General features: G+C 36.2%; 1 protein-coding gene across 2 annotated transcripts in view; it reads left to right on the plus strand.

Annotated features, from left to right (window-relative positions):
* Positions 1 to 26,084, plus strand: part of sema4ba (sema domain, immunoglobulin domain (Ig), transmembrane domain (TM) and short cytoplasmic domain, (semaphorin) 4Ba) — a 53,435-nt gene that overhangs the window by 15,084 nt on the left and 12,267 nt on the right. For both annotated transcript variants that reach the window (XM_055037217.1, XM_055037208.1), the window contains exons 2-3: positions 15,170 to 15,545; positions 25,874 to 26,034. In XM_055037217.1, the coding sequence (XP_054893192.1) occupies positions 15,428 to 15,545; positions 25,874 to 26,034 (279 nt within the window). In that variant the 5' untranslated portion in view covers positions 15,170 to 15,427. The remainder of the gene's footprint in view (positions 1 to 15,169; positions 15,546 to 25,873; positions 26,035 to 26,084) is intronic.

Genomic DNA, 26,084 nt, shown 5'->3' on the forward strand with positions numbered 1-26,084 from the left:
GTGACCTTTTTGTTTGTGTGTAGATATAGTGGTGCACAAAGAGAGTTTGCATCTACCTCAGGCTGGGTTTTTTTTATCCACTTTCTTGCCAAATGAACAGAAAGTTGGAAACAAGATTTTTTATGACAGTTTACTTGTCTGTGCTTCTGACAGTTTTGGATTATATCATCATTGGTGATCATCTGGGGATAGGTAAGCTGCTAAAAGTTTATACTACTTTCTTGTCAACTTTTCAGCCCTGTTTTGAGTTTTCACAATGAAATTATTCAAATATAAATTTTGTTAATTTTCGAATGAATACTTGTAAAAATATTCACACAGTCTTTTTAAATGCACTATTTTCAACTTATGAATTCCTTTTAGCCCAAAAACAAAATCAACTGTCTCTCAATAGACAACTGCACAAAGTACAAGAAACATACTTTAATGTTAATTTGCTCCATGCTTTGTGAAAATAGCTAAAATTTCTTGCACTTGTTACATAGTGTGAAAATTAAATAAAGTAATAAAGATACTGATCCTGATACTTATCCCTTGATCTTTGGTTGGCTTATTTTATCTAACTTCATCTTCATCTCTCCCTACTCTGATGAAGAAGAGCCAGAAAAGGGTTAATGTCTCTGGGAGGGGCGTGCTGTGGAGTGGCCAGCCACTTGTAACCTAAAGGTTAAACACAGGCCTTCAGGGAGTCCTGTTACTGCGCATTCACTGATGGGAACTCTGCAAACATTCATTCTGGGAGCCCAGCGGGTTCCTCTGTTTATTCCCAGTCTAGTGCTGTGCCATGATGTGGGAAATGACTGTGGATGTGGAATCTGGCCAGATTGCTGCGTTTATTGTAGTGTTTCCAAACTGCTACTTACCCCTGGTGAAACTCACAACGCATATGTCAAAAAAGTGCTTTGGGTCGTTGTTGTTACCATCACAGAGTTTGTTTTCATTATTGCAGAAAATCTTTTATCATTGTGTGATAATTTTCTTTTCAATAAGTATGTTTATAAGTCATATCATTCCTCTTCACATCAAATCTTCAAGGCTATGTCCATGGATTCACTGCCAGCTCTGGAGCTTTGATATGATGCACCAAATATTTGTCAGGCTTTTGTTGTTCTTAGTGGTTGTGAATGTTTGTGTTCTTTCAGACAGGAGTGTTTGTGATCTCTGAAAGAGTCTCCAACCGATCCCAGTTTAGCACCCTGCACCACCTCCCTCCCCCCTGCCTAGTGATTTGATATCTCTGAGCATTCCAGGTTGTGCCCTTTACTCTGCTAATGGTTCTGCTGACCCTTTGAAGACATTCCTGCCGTCGCCCTCTGATCACACACATTTAATTGGTCCATTTTAAAAAAGCTGTTCTGTATTTTCTTGTTGAAGTACAGCAATTTTTTAAACTGGGGTTTAAGGCTGTGCGGAGTAAGCTGTTGAAATATATGAACGATGACGAAAGAATGATGAAAGAAGATGTGTGAGGCAAGTGATTAGTCATATCATTAAATCCAATAGGGAAATGGGAAGTTCCTTTTCACCCTTTAAAGTCAAAGTATGAGATTTTATTTCACAGATAAAATTCCCTTTAATAATCCCTTTTAACGATTTATTTTATTGTTTTGTATTGTGATGTGTCAGATAAAACAAATGTCCTTCTCAGTCAAAGATGACCTAAGTCATTTTTGACGTCATGGTAAAGTTTTGTGGTATGTAAGCCAGCCTGGTCTTGCAGGTGCATTTCAGTAAATAGAAATATCATATAAAAAATATTTATTTCAAAATTCCATCCACAAAAAAAAAACAAAAAAAAACAACAACTTGAAATGGATTTTGGAACCTCATGTTCTTCCCTTTCTTAACAATGTACCAAAGTGCCAACATTTCTTCAGGTCTGCCTCAATATGCTAATATAAAACAAGGTAACTGGTTAATGAATTAGATACTAGTAAACTGACTGGACACATGTTATGGACTTCAGCAAACTTGCATCTTCCTCATGTTTTTCATACATAGTTTGCTATTGTGCTACACTAATATTTACTGGTGTTTTGATATGACTCATTAAAAATTGGATAGATAACATATTGCAGCGCTATTCTAGTTTACTGTAAACAAAACGTACACATGTAGTTGTTTTCCTGCTTCCGATGGTTTGTGTTGAACCAGTTCAAACTTAATGACGAGTGTTTTAACTGTGATGTGTGCTGTTTCCTCCCCGGCACAAATCTGGATGCAGTAAGCAGACCAGATTATATGACACAAAAGCCACAGCAGTCTCTCCTTCACAGTGATCATCGTTATAAAATGTGAAAAGGGCTTCAATATGAAGTGGAAAACCTAGATTATATTATCAAATTTATGTGAACAAATTCTGTATGCAGTTCTGTAGAATCCTGCACATGAAACTAGTCACACAAAACATGTCCACGTTTCCTTTGCATAATCACAGCTGGTAGACTAAAAGCAGGTATTAGAAGTTGAGGTTTTTAGGGACTGATGTCATCATAAAATGAATTGTTGGTGCAAGAGGCTCTGATCTATGACCAAAGAGAGCAGAGACGCAAACATACACCGACAGTATAAACAAGCTCAGAGGGGTTATTTTGACTAAAATCTAGCTGTAGACTTCTGTAATGTGCTTATTAGTCAGTGTGTAACCAATACAGCAAAAGGAAAAAGAAAAGAAAGCCGCTTTTTACATAGGTTTGAACTAGGCTCATGAAAAAGATACTCCACACACCTTTAGGTTAACAGGTGTAAGATTTTTCTCATGTTGTTCCCTGATTTTAAAACAATAATTAAGCATCTATGGTCACACAGACAACTTGAAGTGCTTTAACGATACACATGTTGGTATCAGCCAAACTCACAACTCATCACACAATTAATATCCCTTGTGCTTGTGAATTTCCCACAGCTATGTTACTATGAAGAGCAGGGAGGCTGAAATTAAACTCATAACATGCCTGACAACTACTGTCACCACAATGTACCAGCTGAACCCAATAAATTTGAAAGTTGAATGACCTTTGTGTTTTTAGACAGCAGGTTAGGGGAGGTAGTTCTTTGAGTGCTTATCTAACCTATGAGAACACAGATATTTGAACAGGAGCAAATCTACTGTCTTTCTGTTAAAAGCTTTGTGCACACTGGTCCTGTTTGTTGACACAGTAACCTGATCTCTTTTCCTCAACACTGTATTCCTGAAGTCCAAAACATGTATATACTTAGAGGATTGGAGGATAAAAGGAGCGCAAACCACAGGATGTCAGCCGGACTAAAAGCTTCCTGTGGCGGCGCAGGCAGCAAGGCGGACTTGGCAGATCAGCTGGCAGGGCAGATGTTTTAGGTGAGAGGCAAAGCAGATAGCACAATCTGAATAATTCATCAGATCGTATTGAAGATGTGATATATTAAGACACGGCGCACAAGGCATCCTTTGGCCTCTTTCAGCACTTTTTGTGTACAGTGTAGCATGGCTGCAGGGCTCATATCAGTATGCATCTCTCCTTTCCTTCTGGCTGCTATCCACTAAATTGTGTACAGTGTGAGAAACAGGCAGAAATGTGCTGGCCAGACCTCCAGACATCTGCACAGGAAGAAGCTGCTCGGCATGCAGGTGAAGTTTAACATCACTGGACATAACACTGGTCATGTGTTGTCTCTGATAAGACCAGCTGGGGTCAGTGGGGTCTCACTGACTGTGGTGAGAGAAAAAAAAAATGCTTTCAAGGAACACAGTGATGAAGACAAATTACCCATAGCTATGTTTCTCTCTCTCTCTTAACTATTACACAAATATTTAACTCTTCCCTATAAAAGAATAATTTTCTTGATGCAGAAAATTGCCCCACATTGCTTTGAAATTCAAGTATTCCAAGTTATTCTACGGTCAAACCATAGACCCCGTATCCTGTTTGTAAATAATGAGATGAATTTCTGGCTTCATGCAAATGTCAGAGATAAATCTGCAAAGCACCCTCTTGGGCTTTATGGAAATGGAGCTTTGAGAAAGATAAACACAGTGGCTGTTTGTTAATAAGAGACTTCAATGCTGTTTGTAACCACTTCTCCAAATATCACTATTAATGTCATCAATTATAAACAAAATGTTTTCAATGTTTTGAATAAAATGGAAATAAGCTTACACTTTTGTATTTTTTTTTTCTTTTTCACTTTAATTCACAGAATAGTGGCCCAATTTCCAATCACATTTTGTGAAACTTTGACTTTGAAGAATTGCATAAAAAATATCAAATTTTCTCTTTAATGAGACAAGCTCTATTATGTATTTCTTGTTGTGTTTCAATCCCTATTTATTTCTATTAATTTCAGAGAGAGTCGTATCATGTGTGTTAAAAAGAGAGCTGTTAGCATTGCGTATTTACTACAAACATCAAAATGATTGCAGAGTTAACCCCTTAAGCTGTTTTTACTCTTTTATCAACTTTTAGAACACTGGATGGCATGGTTAGCATTGCAGATGTCCCTGAATGTATGTTCCATGCAGGAGATGTAGATTCTTACCTCAGCTGGGAGATTTTCAAAGGGCTTTCAGCATTTCCTAATCTAAGACAATGTGTGACAGAAATGGGCTTCAAAAGAATAAAAAAAAAACTACTTTACTGTAATACAACCAGCTTTTTGCTTTCTACTGATGTCTATTCTGTTTGAGTTAAGTAGCAGACAAGAAATTTGACTTTAGGAAATACAGTTTTTGTTTTAAAAAAGGTTTTTCACAGCTTCTTTCCATTCTTTAGCTTCATTTTCAAACACCTTACTGATAATAAAAATACCTAAGCAAGTCTTCTTCATTCATTAACAATTTTCACTCCAAGTGGATGCAGTATTCTTTAATTAAAAATGGCTTGATTTTTAGTCATAACCAGGTCATGGAGGTCAAACGGAAAAGTCGGATCTAATTCCAATCAGTACCAATTTTATATTTATGTCTTTATTTATTTATTTATTTATTGCTGTTCTTGTAACTGATATTTCATAAACTGGCACTTTATTTGTCAGTTTCATTCCAGCTTGCAATTACCTAACCAGTCCACACTTGTAAAATGGATCAAATGAGAAAAGGTGTTGAAATACCATGCTCTGGTACTAAAGTGCGGGGGCTCAGCTTTCTTGTGACACTTCATTTCAACTTCATCTCTCCGTGGCATCAGGGCCCACATGCAGGCATCCATCTTGAGTGGCCTGGGACACCGTTTGGACATGTCAGGATTCTGATTTTATCTGGTGCAAACACAGATGAGGGTTTACTTTTAAGACACAGAGGTACATTCACTGAGGTTCCTTCAGTTCAGAAACCAGTGTTAAACAAGTTACGCTTCTTCTGGATTTATCGGGAATTAAGTCATTTACATCATGTGCACAGTTGTTAGCAATATGTGTGACTGCTCAAATCTGTACTGTACCTGTAGCCAAGAACATTGAACTCTATCATCTGATATGTTTCTAATCCCCTTATTATGCTTGTCTGGTTAAATACTGCAGTCAGTCAGCCATTAAATCATCCAGCAAAGAGGTCAGTGAGGCCCATAATCTCGCTGTCCAGGCCTCTAAATAGTTGGATCAAAAGAGAATAAAAATCTGAATCAAAAATAAGTAAACTATAGAGCTATGCTCAGCTTCAATATGCTTTTGAATCGTGGTTCTTAAAATATAATGCAGGTACCACTCATGGTATGTGGGTTGTCTTCAGGGGTACCCAGAAGAAATTTTAGCATAATCTATTTGCAATGTAAATATTAACAAGTGATGCAGTGCTACTTCAAGTAACAACTTCCAAAAAATGTGTAGCTTCAGCAAATTCAGCTTTTTATCACAATAAAACTTTCAGAAGAGAGGAGCAGTATTAAACTTCTATAACTTCCAGAACAAAGCGAAGTGAATTCAGAAAATGGTAGCTGTATGGTTTTAAATTGTCTTTCAAAATAGTGATTCTTGAAAAAAAAACTTTTTTTGAAAGATTTTGTGCTTGATCCAAACTTTAAAATTATAGCTAGCATTTGCTCGAGACTTGAGCGTATAAGTGACATGAGCTCATTTGCCTTTCATTGGGCAGATGTGTTGCACCTTCAGGTCAAAATTGGTTGTCTAGGATGCTCAAAGTTAATAACTGGAATTCAACCCAAACATCACTGTTCTAAAGAAATCCTAAAGTGACTTGGATAACTGGGATAGCAAGGGTTGAGTGACTGCTGAGGAATGTGCAGCCTCCTATTGATCTTTACTAAGTGAGGTCACTTCATGTGGGGGCAGCTGCCCATTTTCAGACATCTCATTATAGGGCAGACTGACCCCTAAAAAGATATTCTAATGTGGTCAATATGCTAACCAAAGAGGTCAAGGATAGAAAAACCTGACTATAGCAATGTTAAACTTTTGAGATAATGTTTAATAAAAGTGTTTCCTTTCTGCACATGCACTATAGGAATGATTATCCATTTACAATTTGTTTAGCAACAGCATACTTTAAGTTGTTGACTTCTCTTGTTCTCTTGCTGTTATCTCAGTTCTGCATACCATTCGCAACTCTCGAAAACATGCTGTCTCTTGGATGAATCTGCTTTAGAGGGTTAAGATGCTTTCTAGCTAAACTCATTGTGCATCTGAGCTGAGGGCATCATAAATCAAAATTATACTATAAACATTTCCCACGTATAATTTTAGATAGTGTGCCATAAATGATTGAAGACTGAACATGAACCTTGTTACATGGGCCTGAATGAACAGGCAGTTCCCTGATTTAATACTGATCGTTCCTCAGAAATCTTCTTTGGACATGTCAATGTTCTTTTTTTACCATTTTTTGTATAGTCTCTATTGAATTTTTCCTTGCCATTATCCTTTTCAGAGGAGACAAATTTGGAGTGACTCTCTGTTGAACAAGATGTTTAAGTTTGTAGAACCTTGAAGAGCATGTCTTTCAGTGGTTTGAAACAATCTCAATACAAAACTCTGGAGTTTTGTTGAAGGACTGTCTCTGGACCATGTGGAGAAATGTCCATTCTGAGCCCTTTATCGGCCTCACACAGTGACGGATGCGCGCAGCTCTTTGCCCAGTGGCCTATAGCCTGAGCTTCTGTTTAAGCCTCTAAGCTACTGGAATGCGTGCAGCTTCTTGCAGCCGACATCAAGGGGGAGCAGCCACGCCGCTTTGTTTACAGCTTTTCCATGGATGCCACACCAGCCGAATCGATTTCAGTGAGCATAAATGTGTCAGAGCCTTTTCTGTTGATTGAATGCTCCATGAATTTGTAAGGGCAAAAGAAAAAACGAGAAAAAAAAAAAAGTTGCTTGTTTTCTCTTGTCAATTTGTCCATAACTGACGGCTATCTAGTCTAAAATTTCAATGAGGTTTTGCTGTTTATTTTAATTTACTGTGCAGTAATTTTATTTACATTAAGTCCTCTGATTGACAAAAATACACAAACTTAATAATGATAAGTTTGTGTATCAAAAAAATAACAATAAGATATGAAGTGACCAAACAAGATGGCAGAAAATGAGGTGGAATGTCAAATTTTAAGTTTAAGGAGATAGTTTGGACTTTCAAGTCCGATTTGGACAAATGGTCCTATCTTATGTGCAGTATCAGCTGTAAAGCTCTAGATTTAGCTGATAAGAATCCAGCTAATAACTAATCTGAAAGGAGCCCATATTAATGTGAACCTCTATCATTTCCAAACAACTATAATGTCAAAAACATCACAATGGTTAATGCAAACATTAATTAATGAACATTTAAACTGTCCATACATTTGTGCTGGATGCTGATTTGCACACAAGGCAGTTATTACAGAGGAAATGGTATGCTATCACTTACCATATCTTCCTCTGTGAAACACGAAACTGAGAAATGGACATCTAAAGTGTTTCCAGTCTCAGCAACCCTTCCCTTAAATTGCTATAATAATTTTGGCTTTGGTGTTGCTTTACTTTAAAAGACACTGGCACACTGACTCAAACCTGCATTTACTGTGTAAAGGTTACTTTGTAATAATGGCTCTGCATAAATGATGACATTTAAAGGATTTGTAAAATAGTGTTTGCATGAATCGCTATGGTATTTTTGAAGCTTAAAGCTGCTTTAAGATGAAATAAGTCTCCTGTGGTCCTGGACCCTCCCTGCAAAACGGTCAGCTTCCTAGATTTATATTAATCAAAATTCCAACAATATGTTAGCTGCAAATATTTTTTACGTAATCACACAAAAATCTGAGCCATACCTTTAACAGTGCATTTTAAAACTTTATTTTCAGAAGAATTAACATTGATCTTTGATGCTCTACAGAAAATATGCCTCTGTATTTGACATGAAAAGATGCAAAAAGTACTGGAAGAACCTGATTAAGAACATAGCATGTCTGGCACAGATTGTTGGTTTTATAAGGAAGAGTTAAACATTCGTGTAATATTTGCAAATGATGAAACTCAGCATGTCAGAACCTTGACGTATTTCGATTTTTATTTGTATAGCTGAGATGAAAATGAGCAACTTGGATTAATGGAAAATCAAAGCCAATGACTCACTCCAGCAGACTCAGTTTTTTGATAAACGTTTCATTTTTTTTTTTTTTTTAATGAACAGAGACATTTCAAATGGGACTGAATGTTTCAACAGGTCTGACCTACTTACCAACAGCCAGGTCTGAAACTCTGAAAATGCTCTTCACCTGTCTCTGGCAGAAGTCAGGAACTCATAAAAACAGACATATATATAGTATATATATATTTTTTTCAGTTTCTCCTTATTAGACTGGACTGCATATGGGCATACTTTCTATCAAATGCACCATAGAGTTCTTATTTCATCTGTGTTTGTTTGCAAGCAGTCATATTTATTAGAAAACATCTTGGACTGTATTGTATTCTTTTCCAACCCTGTGAGAAACAGACAGCAGTTTTTCTACAGTGAGCTTTGGTTCCTCAGTAAATCTGTCAACGTAATTGTTAATTTACAATGGTTAAATAAGGTAGAGAATGCCACCAGGCCATCCTCTGCTATTCATTAGCAATATCTATTTAAGAACTGAAAAGGCTGCTGTATAAGCAGCCTGACCAACTGTCAGCATATCACATAGCACAGATAAAAATTCTAAAGGATCTCCCTTTTGAATTTTTTCAGTGTAACATGACACCCCAGATGGTTCACAGATGTAACTACTGAATGTTGCATAAAGATTTTTAACTTTAGACAACATAAGACGAAATGATCTCAAAGTATCTCAAATAAATTTTTAGATTAGTAAAAAAAAAGAATGTGAAACTTAGTTGCCCTCTCAGCATTAGAGCATGAAAGGTGTCGCAGACGTATGAATGCTAAGTTTCCCAGAACAGGGTGTGACTACAGTAGAAAAGACTTTGGAAAAGAAATAGGCCATTTCAGCAAGATCAACAGTGCAGGCTCCTTCTTCAAAGTGGATCAACTTACACTGATTTTAAAAAAAAAGAAGAAAAGCTGAAAGGGGCATAGAGAAAGAAAAAGAAGCTTTTGCCTTCTCCTCCCTCATGCTCGAGGGTTTATTAATGACAACATGTTGGCAATTTTAAGCCAGGTTAAGCTTTGTCAGATGTGTTTTGACGGGAGATTTGGCTGAATTGCCTGAAAAAGTTAAGTACAAAACTGTGAGAGGCTCGTTGAATCTTTTTTGTGAGATTAGCCACTATCAGTTAATTTCTGCCTTGTAAAAGTATTTATAAATCTTGGATCTTTCAAAATCTTGTCCAATTGCAACAACCTTCAATCAGTTTGGTTTTTCTATATTTAAACATTGTTGAGCTCTACTTTTTGTTATCCTGGCCATTTCCTTCCCATCCATTTCCACTCTATTCTAATCTTCCATTAGTCTGAAATCTCTCCCAGTGAACTTGATTCCTCCAGTTGAAATTGAACTGAGCCAATCTGCGAACAGAAGCAGAAGTTGTGAACGATGATGTCGGTTTTCAGCGCTGTTATGGAATTGTGGTCTGCCTGTGATTGCAGCTTGGCAATGGGAACTGTGGAGAATATTTGTTTACTATACATGGAATTTCTGGGAAGCTTCATAGCATGTGTGACAGCCAAACGCCAGCAATGGGGAAAAATGTTAAACTTCAACAGCGTCACGCTTTCAGGAAGAAATTGTTTCTCAATAGCTGAGACTCCAAACCTTCTGTATGAAGAAAAGCATAGAATAAGGTGGCTGGATTTTAACAGGTCAACTTTGTGTTTGTCTATCATGCAAAATTCTAATAAAATACATTGGAACTTGTAGGTGATACATGACAAAATGTAGAAAACTTCAAGGGGCATGAATACCATTGCAGAGTGCTATAGGACACAGGATTTTTGCTAGAAAACTTTTAGTAAAGACTACTTTAGTTATTTTCTTTGCGTTTCTTCATCCTTACCTTTTCACAATTAAGATTTTTCTTTCTGTCATGGAGTTCGTGCTGCTCTTCTTTCACAGACTCTGGCATTAATAGCTATGGCAGACTCAGCGACCGACCTCGGAGCTTCACTGCTTGACATTTCATCAGCGAGCCTCGTCTGCAGTCTGTGCATGTGTTATGGAAATTGGTGCGGGAGGGAAATTGAATGAAATCGAATATCTTTTCAGACATTTGAACTTCTGAGGGATGATTTAAGCACTTGTGTTACTTTTTAACTTTTTAAAGACAGAACTAATGATATGTTCTCAGTCACTTTCACAGCCATATATTCCACTAATCTGCCAATGCACTCCTGTCTTATTTTAGCTTCATATACGATATTTAGGAAAATCAGCACTTTTGATAAAAATGACAGTTTCTGACCTGGGCTCATAAGCCTTTCCATACAGGCAGCAAGTTTGATGCATTGAACTCCACTGGCACTTGAGTTCAAAATGTCCCTTATCTTTGTTCAATAGTTTAATAAGATTTTAATTAGGCAATTAAAAGTCTTTGGTGTAGCATATAGTCGTAATTACTGCTGTATGCTTCACTCTGAGATGAACGGGCCATTAATTATTCTGAACAGGGTCTGGGGATTGCAAGTAAAATGGGTCAATAAGGAAGGACTATTTTTTTTTAAAGTAGTCATTTGGTCAGAGATACAGACATTTTCTTTTAACAGAATGATTCTGCAGGAACTGTTTTTGATCTACTGTTCTCTAGACCTAAACTAATGACTCACAACTGAGGCCAGATATTGAAAACAAAATGCATTGTTTTCAATGCAAGTCCAGCTGTTTAAAATGTTTTAATAATTGCTCTGATTGAAGCTTTCGGAAAATGCTTTTTTATTTTATTTGTTTTCTGGCAAATCTGCCTTTCTCAAATGGCATGTTCTCCTATATTTCCTCTTGAAGGGTCAAATTGAGTGCCCTTCTCAGCATTTCAGCAACTAAATTGAAGAAATTTTTTGCAAACATATTCACAAAATGGAAAATCTTGATTACTTTCTTAAATAATTTAATAATCATCTTGTTTCCTCTTTCTTCTTTTAAATTTATTTTTCAACCTATCACCATAAAACCTAATCTTTTGAAAATTTGTACACAATACTGCATAAAATCCCAATAAATCCATTGAAGTATGGAATTTATCGGAGAGGTCTGAAAAATATGTGATGTTTTTTTATGTTTACATAATTCACTGCAATTGCAGATGCGTGTATGTGTATGTATACGATTATTATGAAGCAACACAATGGGTAAGTTAACTCATCATTGCCTTAGAGAAGAATTTGAGGAAGAACCACCCCAGAAACACTGCTTGAACGTTACTGGAGGAATGTGGAGACATATAAAAATGTGATCATGATTTATCACAAGTATTGTGTGTCAGATCTTTTTTGCGGAAGTGTTATCAAGTGTTACTCGCAAACAAATATCATTAGAACTGATTAAGTGTGTTGAAGCAAGAGTTGGACAGCTGAAACGTTGCACAATTCTATCATAGCAGGGATTCCACACAGTTCACCGATAAATCACTCTGTGCGGTCAGACATGTTTTTCTATTTAAATGACACTCTCCATATCTCACATCTGCTTTATGTCACTACTGACTGTTCTTTAGTGATGCTGAGCAGTTTGGGGCTTGCAGTTTAAATCATAGGCTGAAGGTCACACATGGAAACATGGAGCCTGAGGTGATCCGTGTTCATCTGCATACAGGTGGCTTTTTGACACGTATGGCATGCCAAGAGGTCACGTTTATGATTCGGCACTATTCCAGACAATGTGTTGAGCACTGACCCATGCTGTTCTACTAAAATAGTAAATGTTAATAGTCCCACCACCTGTTTCAGCTGTGCTGCTATTTATATCATTCACACTCATACAAGTGAAGCTGTCATGGAGAAGCTTATTCTATATATATATATATATATATATATATATATATATATATATATATATATATATATATATATATATATATATATATATATATATATATATATACACACACCCAGGAAATGATTGACATAGTTTCTGGGAAACTCCCAGTTTAGTTAAATATAAAAGTTATTTCCTCTTCTCTGAAATTTCCCGTTGTGAAATGTTTTGACAAAGTGTCAAAAACATAACATTCAAACGCTTTTTTGCACTATAATATATCTTTGTTAGAAGTATTTATACTAGTTTAACATCACAAGTAGCTATTTCCGTTTTCTCTCCACTATACTATGACAGATTTGCATATTTTAGGATGTTCTTATTGCCATTTCAGCAATATATGTGTTAATGAATCAGTGCTTTTCTTGAGACAAATTCTCACCCAGTTTCCTGCAGAACATTCCTCTGCCTGATTCAACAGTTTCTCGCTCTAATCAGCCATGTTCACTTTAAGGAGGACTCTTGCTTCTACTGTCATATGATAGTATAGTTGGCAGAAACGAGACCCACACATTAGTGAGATATAAGGGTTTTCAGACATGGTTTGGATGGCAAAACTCTATACTTGTACAAACTGAAAACTCTGGGATTTATAGATATTTTATTGAATATTTAAAGAATAAATAGGTTCCAGCAGTTCCCTCTGAATTTATGGCAGATGTTTTTTCTGTGATAAGGCAAACATTTCAAAGACCATAATGGACAAACCTGAAGATAGATATTATTCATATATGTATCATTTAAATATGTGTATTAGCAGGCCAGAACTCATTAAAATCAACATTTTGTTTTGCAAAAACACCTCGGCAAAACCGACAGTACCACACAAAATAGTTTCAGCTTCTCAAGGATGTTTGTGTGGCATTTAATAAACAAGAGACTGGATGAACAAATTGATGTTGAATAGACAGATAAAAGAATAGATGAATACAGAGTTGAATGATGCACACAGATATGTTATGCTTCATACTCATTTAGACGAAAAATAACCCACATCATACTACAAATCAGCAGCATACTGAGATTTTATAAATTGTAAAATGCATAAAAGTTGGGGAAGTCCTTCATATTCAATGTGAAAGTTTGACAAATGAAAAAAATTGTCAAACGGATAAGTCTAATGTGTTGCTGAAGGCTGTACAGAGAGGAATGTACTAGCACTGTAGGAGGAGATGGTAGACAGACAGAGAGTTTGGAGAGCATCATCCAGAGCGGGAGCACACTATCATGTCTGTGTAAAGGGTGAAAGGGATGATTCAGTTTATGCATCATGCAGGCGAGAGCAGTGAAGTGCAGAGTTGCATGTAGATTTCTCTGCTGTCTGAGGCGTCCTTGTTCTCATACCCTCCAACTTTCTTTACATTCTTCGGTCAGATTCCTGCTGGTTTCCTTTGCTGACTGATACACAAACCAAGAATTAACGATGTATCCCAGGTTTTCAATACGACTCTACTGCATAAATAAGCATTTTCTTCTTTCCTTTACAGTCTTTCCTGTTTTCCAAACATCCTCCGCCACGCTCAGATTCAGACTGCTCCATTTATAACAAGCAGCCGAGTGCTTATTGACTAAAATTCTGGATCTCCATGACAGAAACCAGGAATAGACTCCCTCACTATGGTCTGCCATTGATTTCCACAGCACACATGAAACTGAATCTCCATTTGGTTGCATCTGAGGAGTTTCTTGTGGCAGGTGTAATGGAGCATTTGAGGTTGTAACTGGGATGTCCGTACTAAGGCTTTCCTTTACGCCTCACTGTGTTCAATAGACTTACATCAATGAATTCCCCTTTAACTCTATTACTGGTATAATAGATAGTTGTTGGTTTCATTGGTGAGAAGATTAAGTTGTTATTATTATTTTTTTTTACAATGTCAGTGGAGATATTAAAAGGGAAAATGAAAATGAATTAATACAATCTCTGTTGATTTTTACAAATGAACTGGATTTAATAAACAAGCTTTCTTTTCTGGCATCAAATGGTTGCTCATTGTCTTTAAGCTTTATAAAAAGATATTTTAGTAAGACTTTCAATACAGAGATTTCAAAGTTATTTATTTTTGCTTTAAACTGACTTACTAGCACTAACGACACAAGGAAGGTCATCCTTTATTAGTATTTCGTTATTTAAATTACTGACCTTACTCAGTAACTCAGAGCAAGGTCACATTTTCAGCTGACTTTTAACGCCTGTTAAATTTTGGTGACAGTTTTTATATAACTAATGTTACGAAACATTTATAAAATAGGCTATTTCTATGTTTGGTATTTATTTCTTCCTGTATAAGTCTGGTTGTGTTTTGGACTTGTATCAACAAACTTTTAGTGATGCATGTGATGCACTTGCCTTGGCTGTGTCGTTTAAGCCAACCATCAACTACAACTACCTTGGTCTACAAGGGTAAAATAATTTTATTTGTAATATATTTCATTGTGGGTCAAGGTAAATGTTTGCTGACAAAACTTACAATGGAAGTTGCTTTCAATACATCGCACAATGCCTTTACATTGTTTTTCTTATTTTCTTTTTTCATTTTTTCCCAAAAACAACTGTTTTAATTTACCACATCCAGAGCTGTTCTTAGCTTAACCCAATTAAAATTAAAATTCCAAATGCAATAATGTGGAATTTGCTCCTTTCTCTAGTCAATAACTAGTTCAGTATAACAATGTATTTCCCTGCGCATCAAAGTGGCTTGATAAATGCCTAATCAGCTGTTAAATAATTAATTATTGTAGAAAATATGTGCAAATTAGCTCATGCAACATACTAACACAATGCTTTTTCTTTTTCTTCAAAGGTATCCGTTGAGACCCTGCAGTTCGGTGTTTGCATAGAAGAGGTTTTCTACTGTGCTGTCAGGTCAACAATTGTAATATCAAACAGCAAGGAGTTTCCTCTCTTCCCAACATTTCACCGGATTTCCATCTGAAGCGCCTGGAGCTGCAAGAGAAGAGAAGCCGTGAAAGGAGATAAACAGAAAAAGACACACTTCATGAATTCCCCCAAAACCTAAAGGAGACAAATAGTACAAGTTGGCTGGTGGACCTGCGGTGTCATGTGGACGATGAGTATGGCTTGGCTGTGTCTCCCAGCCTACACTGTCTTACTTCTTGGTTTCCTTCATCTGGCTGTCACAGAAAATGATGTCACTCCACGCCTCAGCTTTCCTTACAGTAAGTCCCTTCTTTAAATAACTATGACATTTACTACATTTATAAGAGGTTTTATTTATTTATTTATTTATTTTTTGCTTCTTACTGACACTAGTGACATTTAGTTGAATAGATCAGACAGGAAATGGCTGGAAAAAGAGGAGAAAGACACGAAGCACAAGATACAGATTCGGGAATCGAACCCCGGGCTTGGGTTGATACGTGTCTCCTACATAAGGAGTACACGACCAATAGATTTCTTATCACCAGTTTCTCCCTCCTTTTAACTTCTCCAGATTTATTATAGGTCTCATTTTCTCATCTTTTATTAATTGGTAGGTTTGTGGTTGTTCTGCATCATCCCTTCAATGAAACACAGGTTGCCTTTCAGAGTACTTCTCAGGACTTCATTTATATATGTCAAGACTGAGCACCACACCTTCTAGATTTTTAAAACATTTTATTTGACAACTGTGTATCCCTTCTACTGAGATAGTACATGCAAATACTGTTGAAATACAGTGAAACTCTTTCACATTTTGTTATTTTGACATGACAAAATGTGAAAAAGTTTATGAGGTATGGAAGCTTTTGCAAGGAATGCATTTTGAATCATAATAGCTCCTTATGCAAGCCACAGATGCCTGAGGCTCCAGATGTGGTTGTATCAGATCATTTTATGTGAATTGCAACATTTGGCCAAATGTCAATCAATTGTCAAATAAAAAATGAATGGAGAAAAAAAAAAAAAGAAAAAAAACTTTACAGACCTGTTGATTTTGGTAGCATTTAAGTGTTGGTTCTGCTGAGTTTCTGTGGGTCAAACATATTTACATACAGACCTGTGGTTGTAACTCATTCCACAAATTCTCTCAGGCCTTGGGTGTTACTGCTTTTATCAAAAATGTATCTTTTCATGCCTGCACTTGCAAAACTGACTTGAAACTTTGAAACATGTTGAATATTCCTGTCAGCTTTCACTGAAAATATATTTTATTTGAACTCACCCAAGGCAAGTCTATGCAGGTTTATTTTTAGTTCACATTTTAGACACAAACAATTCAGAGTATTTTACATAATGAAAACATATGTAACATTTATATTGCTGAAGGATAATAAAAGAAAGTAAAAATTGCACTACAGAATACAATAGATTTTTCAGTATAAATAGATCAGTCAAAGCTAATTATGAAAGAACTCAGCGTCATGTTTTTTTTTTTGTTTGTTTTGTTTTCATGAAAGGTGATTTATGGTCATACAACTAGACCATGTAGAAAAATTCATAACCGTGAATCAGATTATTGTTGAGATGCAGTGGCGTTGACAAGTTGGATTTCAACAAAAGTTGCACCTTATTATCTCCATGGAAATTAAACACAATGACAGATTAAGGAATTAGTGTGAGATTGTAGTGTTTGAACTGTGGTGAGTGACTCATGGTCAGGCTTCATTATTGTATGTCAGAGAAGATTGTGTGGAAGGATCTTGTTGAATGCTCTTATATAGTCCTCTGATTCCCTTTTCAGCCCAGGACTACTCTGCGCTTTCAGAAAGTTGAGCCTGTCTGAGCTTGCGTCTTGTCTACATGTTGGACTTTTTACCTGAACATATAATCTCGCTCACCTCTCCTGCCTTTGCAGAGCCCACAGAGGCTGAGTGTTTCATAACAACACACATCATCAATCATTTTGTGAAAAGATGCTTTATGCGCTTCTCTGTTCTGCTGAAAAGATTTGCTTTTAGGGCGTGCAGCCAGAGTTAAACAACACCATAAAACATGCATGATTCACATGCCTCAAGTTATCAGGATATAAACTGATGCATACAGTCTTTTTGTTCTCTGTCTTGTAGGTTTACATTAAGGCCAATAAGGCCCATAACCAGCCGGAACATAAGTAATCTTTAACAGTTAATTAATTATATTTCTATATGGATTGTAGCTCTGAATACAAATGATTTATTCAAAAACACATCTTGTTGCACTTAGAAGGGTGTAGATCATGAAATGAGGAAAATCATGGGTTTCAGTATGTGAATGAAGGTCAGCAGAGCTTTGATAAACGCTGCCTTGCTTTGGTAACATCAGTTCTGCTACACTGACATTTTCCAGTATCCCCTCAGAAAGTCTTTGTCACATTGTGTATACAGTATCAAAGCAGAATGCAAAACCACAAGCTTTAGGGACATGAACTTTATTCAGCAAAAACTGTCGGGCCTCGTCACGGCTTCTGGTGCTCGCTGTCCTATCTGAACGCCTGTTAGCTTGACAGCTTGCATGCCTAAACTGTTACAGCCTGGGCAAACCAGAGAACCGGCTGGGTGATCTTCATCGGTAGAATTCTCATTTACTAATGTCCCCTCCACTTTCCTCTCGGTCCCTCTGGATCCCCCTGGTTCCCGCCTCTGCCTTAATGAAGAGGGTAATCTGCCATGAATAATGAATGGGGATTTGTATGTGTTATGGTGTGAACACTTGTCTGGTTCTCATTATACGTCTATCAGCATGGATCATGAGTTCATGGAGTAAAGCCTGCAACTGCCTTTCTCTCTGCTTTTGTTCCAAACTTTAATGTAGACCATGCTGAAGGGCTTTGTGTGTTGGAGTGCTTTTTAAAGGCACACCTATAAGCCCTCCCCCTTCTCTATTTTTTTCCTGTTGATCCCTCTGTGACAACCCAAGTGACCATGGTTGTTTATTTTGGGTTAGGGGCATGCCTGCAGCCATGAGCAAGAAAGTTTTCATTATTTAAATGCTACCATGTTCAAATTAGCTATATTAGCCAACCTGCAGTATTTTCAACTGACAGCAGTGTCAAGTGTTATAATAGCCCTATGATTCTGTTGCTGACGGAAAAGTATGTTTAAGTGGGATTTTTTTTTTATATTGAGTGAAAAGTGATGAGTGTTATTTACACTGTAGAACAGATGCATCTATGTAATCTTTTTTCCATGGAGAAGTTCTTGACCTGATTCATTATACTTTGTCACAGCAAAATTACAAATAGGAAATGTAGTGCTGTGAACATGTGATAACAATAAAATGAGCAATTATTAGTTAATATCTACCATCGTCTCCTAAAGACTATCTAGATTAGAAATTTTCTTTCTCCATCTAAAAGAGTATTAAATGAGTTTGGCTTCTTGTATTAAAAATAAAAATTAAACAAGATTGGTTGTGTCTTATTTATATAATTTTTATTTCAAAACATCTGTATCTATCTGAACTGTATCAATATTTTCTATGTAGCCATTTTGCACATTGTGATTTTTTTTTTCTATTTGATGATTCCATGAATAAATTATGCCAGCTAGATCCTCAAACTAAAATTTGTACAAAAGGACAGCACTCAATCTCCACTTTATTAGATACACCTTGATAATAATTAAGTTTTAACTCTTGTCATAACGTAATAGCTCCCTGTGTTCTTTGTGGCATAGATTCAGCAAAGTGTTGGAAACATTCTTTAGAGATTTTGATCTGAAATGACTTGATATAATCCCAAATTTGCTTAAAATCGGTCATCTTATCGTCCATAATGCAAATTCCTCAATCTTTGATTGAGGAATTCCAAAGGCCCTTGATTGGATTGAAATCAGGTGATTTCAATCCAATCCTGTGGGTGTAGATGGAATACAGTCAACTCACTGTCATGTTCAAGAAACCAATCTGAGGTAAGATAAACTTTATAACATTATCCTACTGGAGGTAACAATCAGAAGATGAACACTCTTGACCATATAGGGTCAAAAACAAAAGACTTGTCACTGGATATTTTCTGATATTTTCTATTTTAGACCATTCTTTGCAAACCAGAAGGATAGTTTGTGAAAACCCCAGTAGATCAGCAGTTTCTGAAATACTCAGCTCAGCTCATTTGGCACTAACAACCATGCCCCACTCATATTTATTTAAATCTTCTTTCTTTCTCATTCTGATGCTCAGTTTGAGGTTCACAAGTCTTTTTCATTGTATCAAGATGCTGAAATACATTAGGCTGCTGTCATACAAATGGGGTCAGTGGTTATACATTCTAATATGGGTTTCTTTCATTTTTGATGTGGAAGTGCCATGAAGGTCACATTTTAAGCTCTAATTATTATCATACATAACACGTTTGAATGCATATAAATTTTTTTTTGTTCCTTTGGTACGTTTGTGTTACTTCATAACACCACAATGTCCATATTGTGCATATACTGTAATCCTGTACCTATTGACCTCTGTAAAGCTGTTTTGCATACAAGGTGCTTTTTGTGCTTAGCGAGTGTAATTGCTCAGAACAAATAGTAAGGTCTTAGTGCAGCGCTGCACTTAGAAACAGGTCAGGACCTCCTGTACAGCCCCTCTGTTGTTAATGCTCCAGAACCAGAGGAAGGGGTCATGGTGAGTTCCTGATGAACCAGCACCTGCTTAGCATTATTACGGTTAATTCAGCATTTGTTGTTCCCTGAATGAACAAGGACTGCCTCATGAGAAAACGTTTCTCCTGAGATGCGTTCCTTTTTAATTATTTATCAGAGCAAAGCGCTCTTTATGTTTACAGATTAGCAGGATTCCTGCGATATCACACTGTGGTGTTGTGAATCGCACTACTAAAGCTTATACTGTTAATCCACGCTGTGTGAATATGTAAAACATGTCTTTATCCTGCCTTCCCCTCATTTTCCATCACACTTGCAGATATTTGTAGTTCTCACACCATGACATTATTAGAAATGAGCAACAATATTGTCCCCGCAGATGGTGCCATAGGGACAATAGCTTACTAACAAAATTCAGCCCCACAGTTTACCAACACAAACAGCAGGCTCACGACTTGGCCAGAGGAAGTTTTCAGCCTCTTGGCCTTTTCATAATGCACTCCAGATGCTCCAGTCCCTGTCCTTTAGCTTTACTGGTTCACTCTCCCACACAATTATCCATTCAAGAGGAGCTTTTAAAAGCAAGCTTTAAAATACTTGGGATAATCCAGTTAGTGCTCCACTGTGGCTGTTTTGTATGTTGCAAGACAATTTGACACTGCTATAGGTTGACCCTTGTTAAAGCTTTCTGCCTCTGTGGTCACTGTTTAAATGACTCCCCATTCTGTGAAAGCAGCAATGAAAGGAATTCATCTACACAGAGTTTTGTTCTTTATGCCCAATATGTAGGAAATTGTCCCTTTGCTCTCACATTTTCTGCACAATGCAAAACCCATTCTTAATGTAAGCTGAAAGTTTCTATAGTCATATAGCTTTCTCTGTGGGTATTTCTGTAATGAATACATAAAGATTTGTTTATCTACTTTGGGTTTGTGAGTTTGCCTCTTTAATAAGTCCTGCTTTTCTAAAACCATTATTTACTCGCATTACCTGGAGCTCCCTGAGACATTGCAATGTGGGTCATTTTAATGCTCAGAATACTGGTAATGGGCTCTCTGATGTCCCTTAAAGATAAGTTGCTTGATACAAATTGGACGATGGCACTTTTTTCTGAGCAAACAAAGATCACATGGAGTTAGTCAAGGCTCCATTCTTGGCTACATGATACATATTTATGTTTTATGTAACTCAGACTGTGAAGTACTGAAAGATCTCTTTGCATATGACAGAAAATAACGAGACCCTGTTTTCTGGCCCCAAAAATGGATAGTTCTCTCATCTCTACAGCAGACACCACAAAAACATGAGATGCATAGAGACTGTTGATTCCAACTTTATCTGTTCATTTGATCATGCCTTGTATTTTTTTGTATTTATTTGTCTTAAAATTGCCTTTATATTACTTATATCTAAAGTTTTAATTTAGTATCCTTTGTATATGTTCCTTTGTTATTCTGTGAATCATTTGGAATTGCCTTGGATCTGAATTGTGCTATACAAAAAAGATCTTGTATCTTTTTTGTTTTCACTGTTTTTGGGGATGTTGGCAAACATGCATTATAATTACAATTATAATGCAGTAAGCATATTCCTAGTGGTAAAAAATGTATTTGTGCTATTATCAGTGATATTCAAATTAAATTAAATCAAGCCTGTATTTGTTTATGATAATGTTTCACTGAACTCACTTGTAAATGAGTTGATATAGAAATGACAAAAAAGGCACCATGTAGTCAGATACAGTTCTGACTCTACAAAAGAAACCCTTTATATCACTATAAGTAAAGGTCAGAATATACTTCCTTTCAAAGATGTTCCACATTCAATAAATCCTGCAAATGTTCACTTCTTCTTCAATATAGCCTGCATTTTATGAAATAAATCTATAAAATCTTCTTTTCCCTTTACAAATAGACCTATTGTGTTGTGGTTCACAATTATATTTTACACAGTTAATGGCACCCAAGACACTGATCATTAGAACGCTAGAGCAAGTTCTTTGTATAATACAATTCATACACAAAGCAAATCAAGGCTAACCAAATAGAATAGAATAGGACTTCCTTTAAACTTTATGATAATCTGTTCCCAAAAAGATTTTCAAGTCCATCTAAGACAGCTTTCAGAAAATTTAACAGTGCCATTTGTAGAAATTACTTTTAATTACTTAATAATGGCTATGATGCTTTATTACTTGCAGCTGCAGAGTGTGCAGTTCATGGCTTAGTGGGAAAAGGTCACAGATGAAGTGCTGTAACCACACAAAGCTGCTCTCACAAGGTCCATCATTAGAGGTCGACTATCACTGACATGATGAGATGTAAAGCCTCCAGCTCTGCCTACCAATGTTTTGGTATAATTTATTCAGTTGCCACTGGATAGATGTCATCTGTCTGTTCACGTTCTGCTTATTGTTCACGTCAGTATAGCACAGTTGTTAAAAAACAGAGATTTTTTGTTTTTAGGCTTTACTAAATGTCATTTAGCATTTAGACTAAGAAGACACAATTAAAAACATACAAAAAGAACTATATGAACCACAGAAATTAGATAGAGATGGGAATAGGGTTATTTTTTTTCTTGTCAACCAGTTACCTGCTTATCAGCCAATCAGAAAAATAATAATTCAATTTCTGTTCAGTTAATGTCTCAAATTCAAGCAGCACTAGGTTGCCTAGTCACAGATCTCTTCAGTGTTCAGTTGTTATTAAAGGAAAAACAACAACTGAACAACTATGCCGCCAATGAGCGTAATGTTACCTGTTTTTAAAATAAGTAAACATAAGGAAGCAATATAGATTGCTTTTAATTCAAGAAGAAAAAAAAATTAAATTGCCAGGTTTGAAAAAAAAAACACACATTAGAACTCAGCTATAAATTTATAATCTATTTGATCATCTTCCAGTAAGGTTGTGAAATGTTTTCAGTATAAATTTGAATAATATTCACATTTCTTTGAAACTGATTTACTTTTATATGACAAACTTACTGCTGGAAACTTTTTTGAGCAGAAACTGTCTTAGAATAATCAGCAAGCTTGTTCTGTACAAAGTACAAGTCAACAAAGCCAATGTTTCTAAAGTGTAGATAGTTGTTTTTTTTTTTTTTTCCATTTTTGTAGATAAACCCTCAGTATCTCTCCAACAGAGCACAATTCCCTCATTTTTCTTACTTGCCAGTAAGATCTAAAAAGTCTGTCATATCTTAAAAAAAAACAAGGAGTTTGCACGCTACGGGAATACATTTGTGCTGAAAAGATTGCACAATTTTGACATAGTTTTTATTGCCTTATTTACTTAGCATAAATTTTGACAATGATTTTGTATGAAATGTTTTTTTTGTTTGTTTGTTTTACATAAAAAACAAATATCTGCAGTGAAAACTAAATTCCTTGCCAGATAAATTGGCTCTTAAAAGAACAAACAAGGTTGGTAATTTAGACAGATTGCAGTAATACTGGTGTACCTCGTCAGTAATGGCCTGATGTATGCATCTGCTTTGTTTGCTTCTCTATCACAGATACAAGCTGTCCTTACATTCCTAAGTGCCTCCATTTGCCTCTAATGTTTCGCTTCGTCTGCTGAGCAGCTCAGACTGTGTTGTGTAGAAAAGCCACCAGGAAAAGGAGCCCAGACAGTAAAACATTTAGCCTTAGCTTCCTTATAAGTGAATTTAAGAAGTTCAATCCACTTGTTAACTTTGCTCATTCGAAGGGAAACTTGTCTGCTCATGGGTTGACTAATGAGTTACTTCAAAAACCATGTTTCTGCATTTCACTGCTGCTCCTGTTAACAAATTTAAGACAGCTTTCACAAAAAATTTTATTCCATCTTGAGCTTGAGACAGAGTGACAGAATTTGCCAGATAAAGTCTTTTTGATTCAGAAGGATCAGAACCACTTTTTGCCATTAGATTTACAAAAAGCCACCACTGCCTTATATCTCTGGTAAATGTTTAACTAATATTGCAGTGACAGACCAAAACTAAGAGACATTACAGAATTTAATGTAAGAGCTACAGCATTGTCAGCTTGTCAGATTTTTTTTTCTTTTTTTACAAAACACAATATATATGCAATTGTCTAAGTTGATTTTCTTTCACAGCTGTGGCGTACCAGTTTACCAGAATTGATCTCATTGCAGAAAACAACTCTGAATATATTTTGAGTAAAAAAAAAAAATGCTTATGTTTGTGATAAAGGAAACAAAACAAGTTGCAGAATACAACGGAGCAGCCGTTCATTTATCCCGTAGTGCTGCTGAAAAGCCCCCTGTGGGTTCATGTACGTGGAGCATTGCCTCTTGTGGATTCACAGACAGATTTAACTACAATATGGCTCAGTGTTGCCGTGGTGATGGACTCCTATTAACATGTTGTTTTCCCGGGGGAGAGGAAGTCTCTCAACCTGCTGTAGAACCAAGGCACGGTTAAATTAGGACACACATACTGCAGAGTGATTGAGCTTCTTATGAGTAGAACTTAAAGACTCTTCCTGGAGTGAGTTGGTTAAACGTAGAAAAGTACCTTAAATTGTTACCAGCAGCATCTTGGGTTCAGTCCACTCTGATGCTGCTGACATAGATAAAACACAGCTGAATTGGATTCTGCACTTAATGCATCATTGTCTTTTTTTGCATGTGGTTATTCCATTAAGTTATGAATTGAACAAAATCAGTGTCCCTTTATAAGACAAATAGTTTTAGGCTTGTATTAAGAGTGAAATATGATGTTAAGTCCCTACTTTTCACCTCCTTAAATGCTCAGTCTCTTCAACCAGTAGCTGGAAATTTAATCAGACTCTTCTTTTCACACAAATCCCATTAGAAGCTAACAATCCAAAAGAATCCTAAGTTTTTTTTTTTTTTTTTTTAAAAAGCTCTTTGATTTTAGTTCCTTCAGTTGTCATAACTTTAGGGGCAGAGGTTCAGTCCCTTCAAGTTTCCATCAGCTCCCACGCTCTGTTTACATTGGCATGCAATTAAGGCAACTCGTTCAAGCTGGGCCTGTGCTGATGGCCCGTAAATCCAAGAAACACGTGGGCTAATAAATCATCAGCAGCAGTGATTTCAGGAGTTGATGATTCAACCTTTGTTTCTTTATTGAATCTTGACCACTGAGACAATAACACTGTCTAACTGTAACAGATGCATGAGTCTTTATGTCCTGCATGAAAAAAAGATACACATAATAACATTTATTTTCTGACTTGATGTGAATCTGTTACTAATAATTTGGGTATTTTTTCCCAAAAAAACTATCTTTGTGATTTAACAAATGCAAGGAATTAATTTGATATTATTTCATATGATATAAAGGGGTTTTATTCCGTTCTAATTTACTCCTTGGTCAGCAATGTTACTCCACTTTATTTATCCACCATCAGTCTCCTGGGCAACTGACTGCTTTTTGGGCTAATGTTAATAGTGGTAACTTTTACTGCTTATTGTATTATTGCTCTGGGTTTGAATTCAACTGTTCATCACTGCATAAGTGTATAATGCAGATGCTTTGCCATTGGTTCATAAGAACATTAACCTAAGAAGACATTGCTAAAATTTTTTCCTTTCATATACTTACTGTTGTAAATAATTTACCCTCTATACCAAAAATAATTATTGATATTATTCTCAAAACTAAATATTTAGTAACAAATTGAATTTCATGCTACTTTCAGAATCAAAATTCTCAAAAGGAGATATTTTTCTACACCTGGAGTAAAATTATGTCCTGAACCAAGCATGTATTTTATTTTTATTTTTGAATGATTGTTCCCAAAATCTATTTTTGAATGTTTAAGCTCTAATTGTTTTGTTTTCCTGCTATTTTGAAGGGCAGCTCGTACTACTATACCAGATGTCAAATCATATATGTAGCCTGTTGAAACGTTCATAGTGATGACTCACTTAATGCATTTACATTTACAATGCATTTACAATGCAAATACAATTAAAATTACTTGCAATAATCATCTTCCTGTTTCTGGCCAGATGCAAAGGAAAGGACAACCAGAAGCTTTTCAGCCAACAAGGTCTTCAACTTCACCTCCCTGCTGCTCAGCAGTGAAGACAACATGCTGTACATTGGTGCCCGGGAGATTCTGTTTGCTCTCAACCTTTCTGATATCAGTGCAGCGAAGCTACAAAGAAGTGTAAGAGCCTGTATGCTGCAACCTTTGAACTGCACTGTGATGTTAAGCGT

This window comes from Poeciliopsis prolifica, unplaced genomic scaffold, assembly GCF_027474105.1.
Source record: "Poeciliopsis prolifica strain line A6 unplaced genomic scaffold, Auburn_PproV2 SCAFFOLD001, whole genome shotgun sequence".
Lineage (NCBI taxonomy): Eukaryota > Metazoa > Chordata > Actinopteri > Cyprinodontiformes > Poeciliidae > Poeciliopsis > Poeciliopsis prolifica.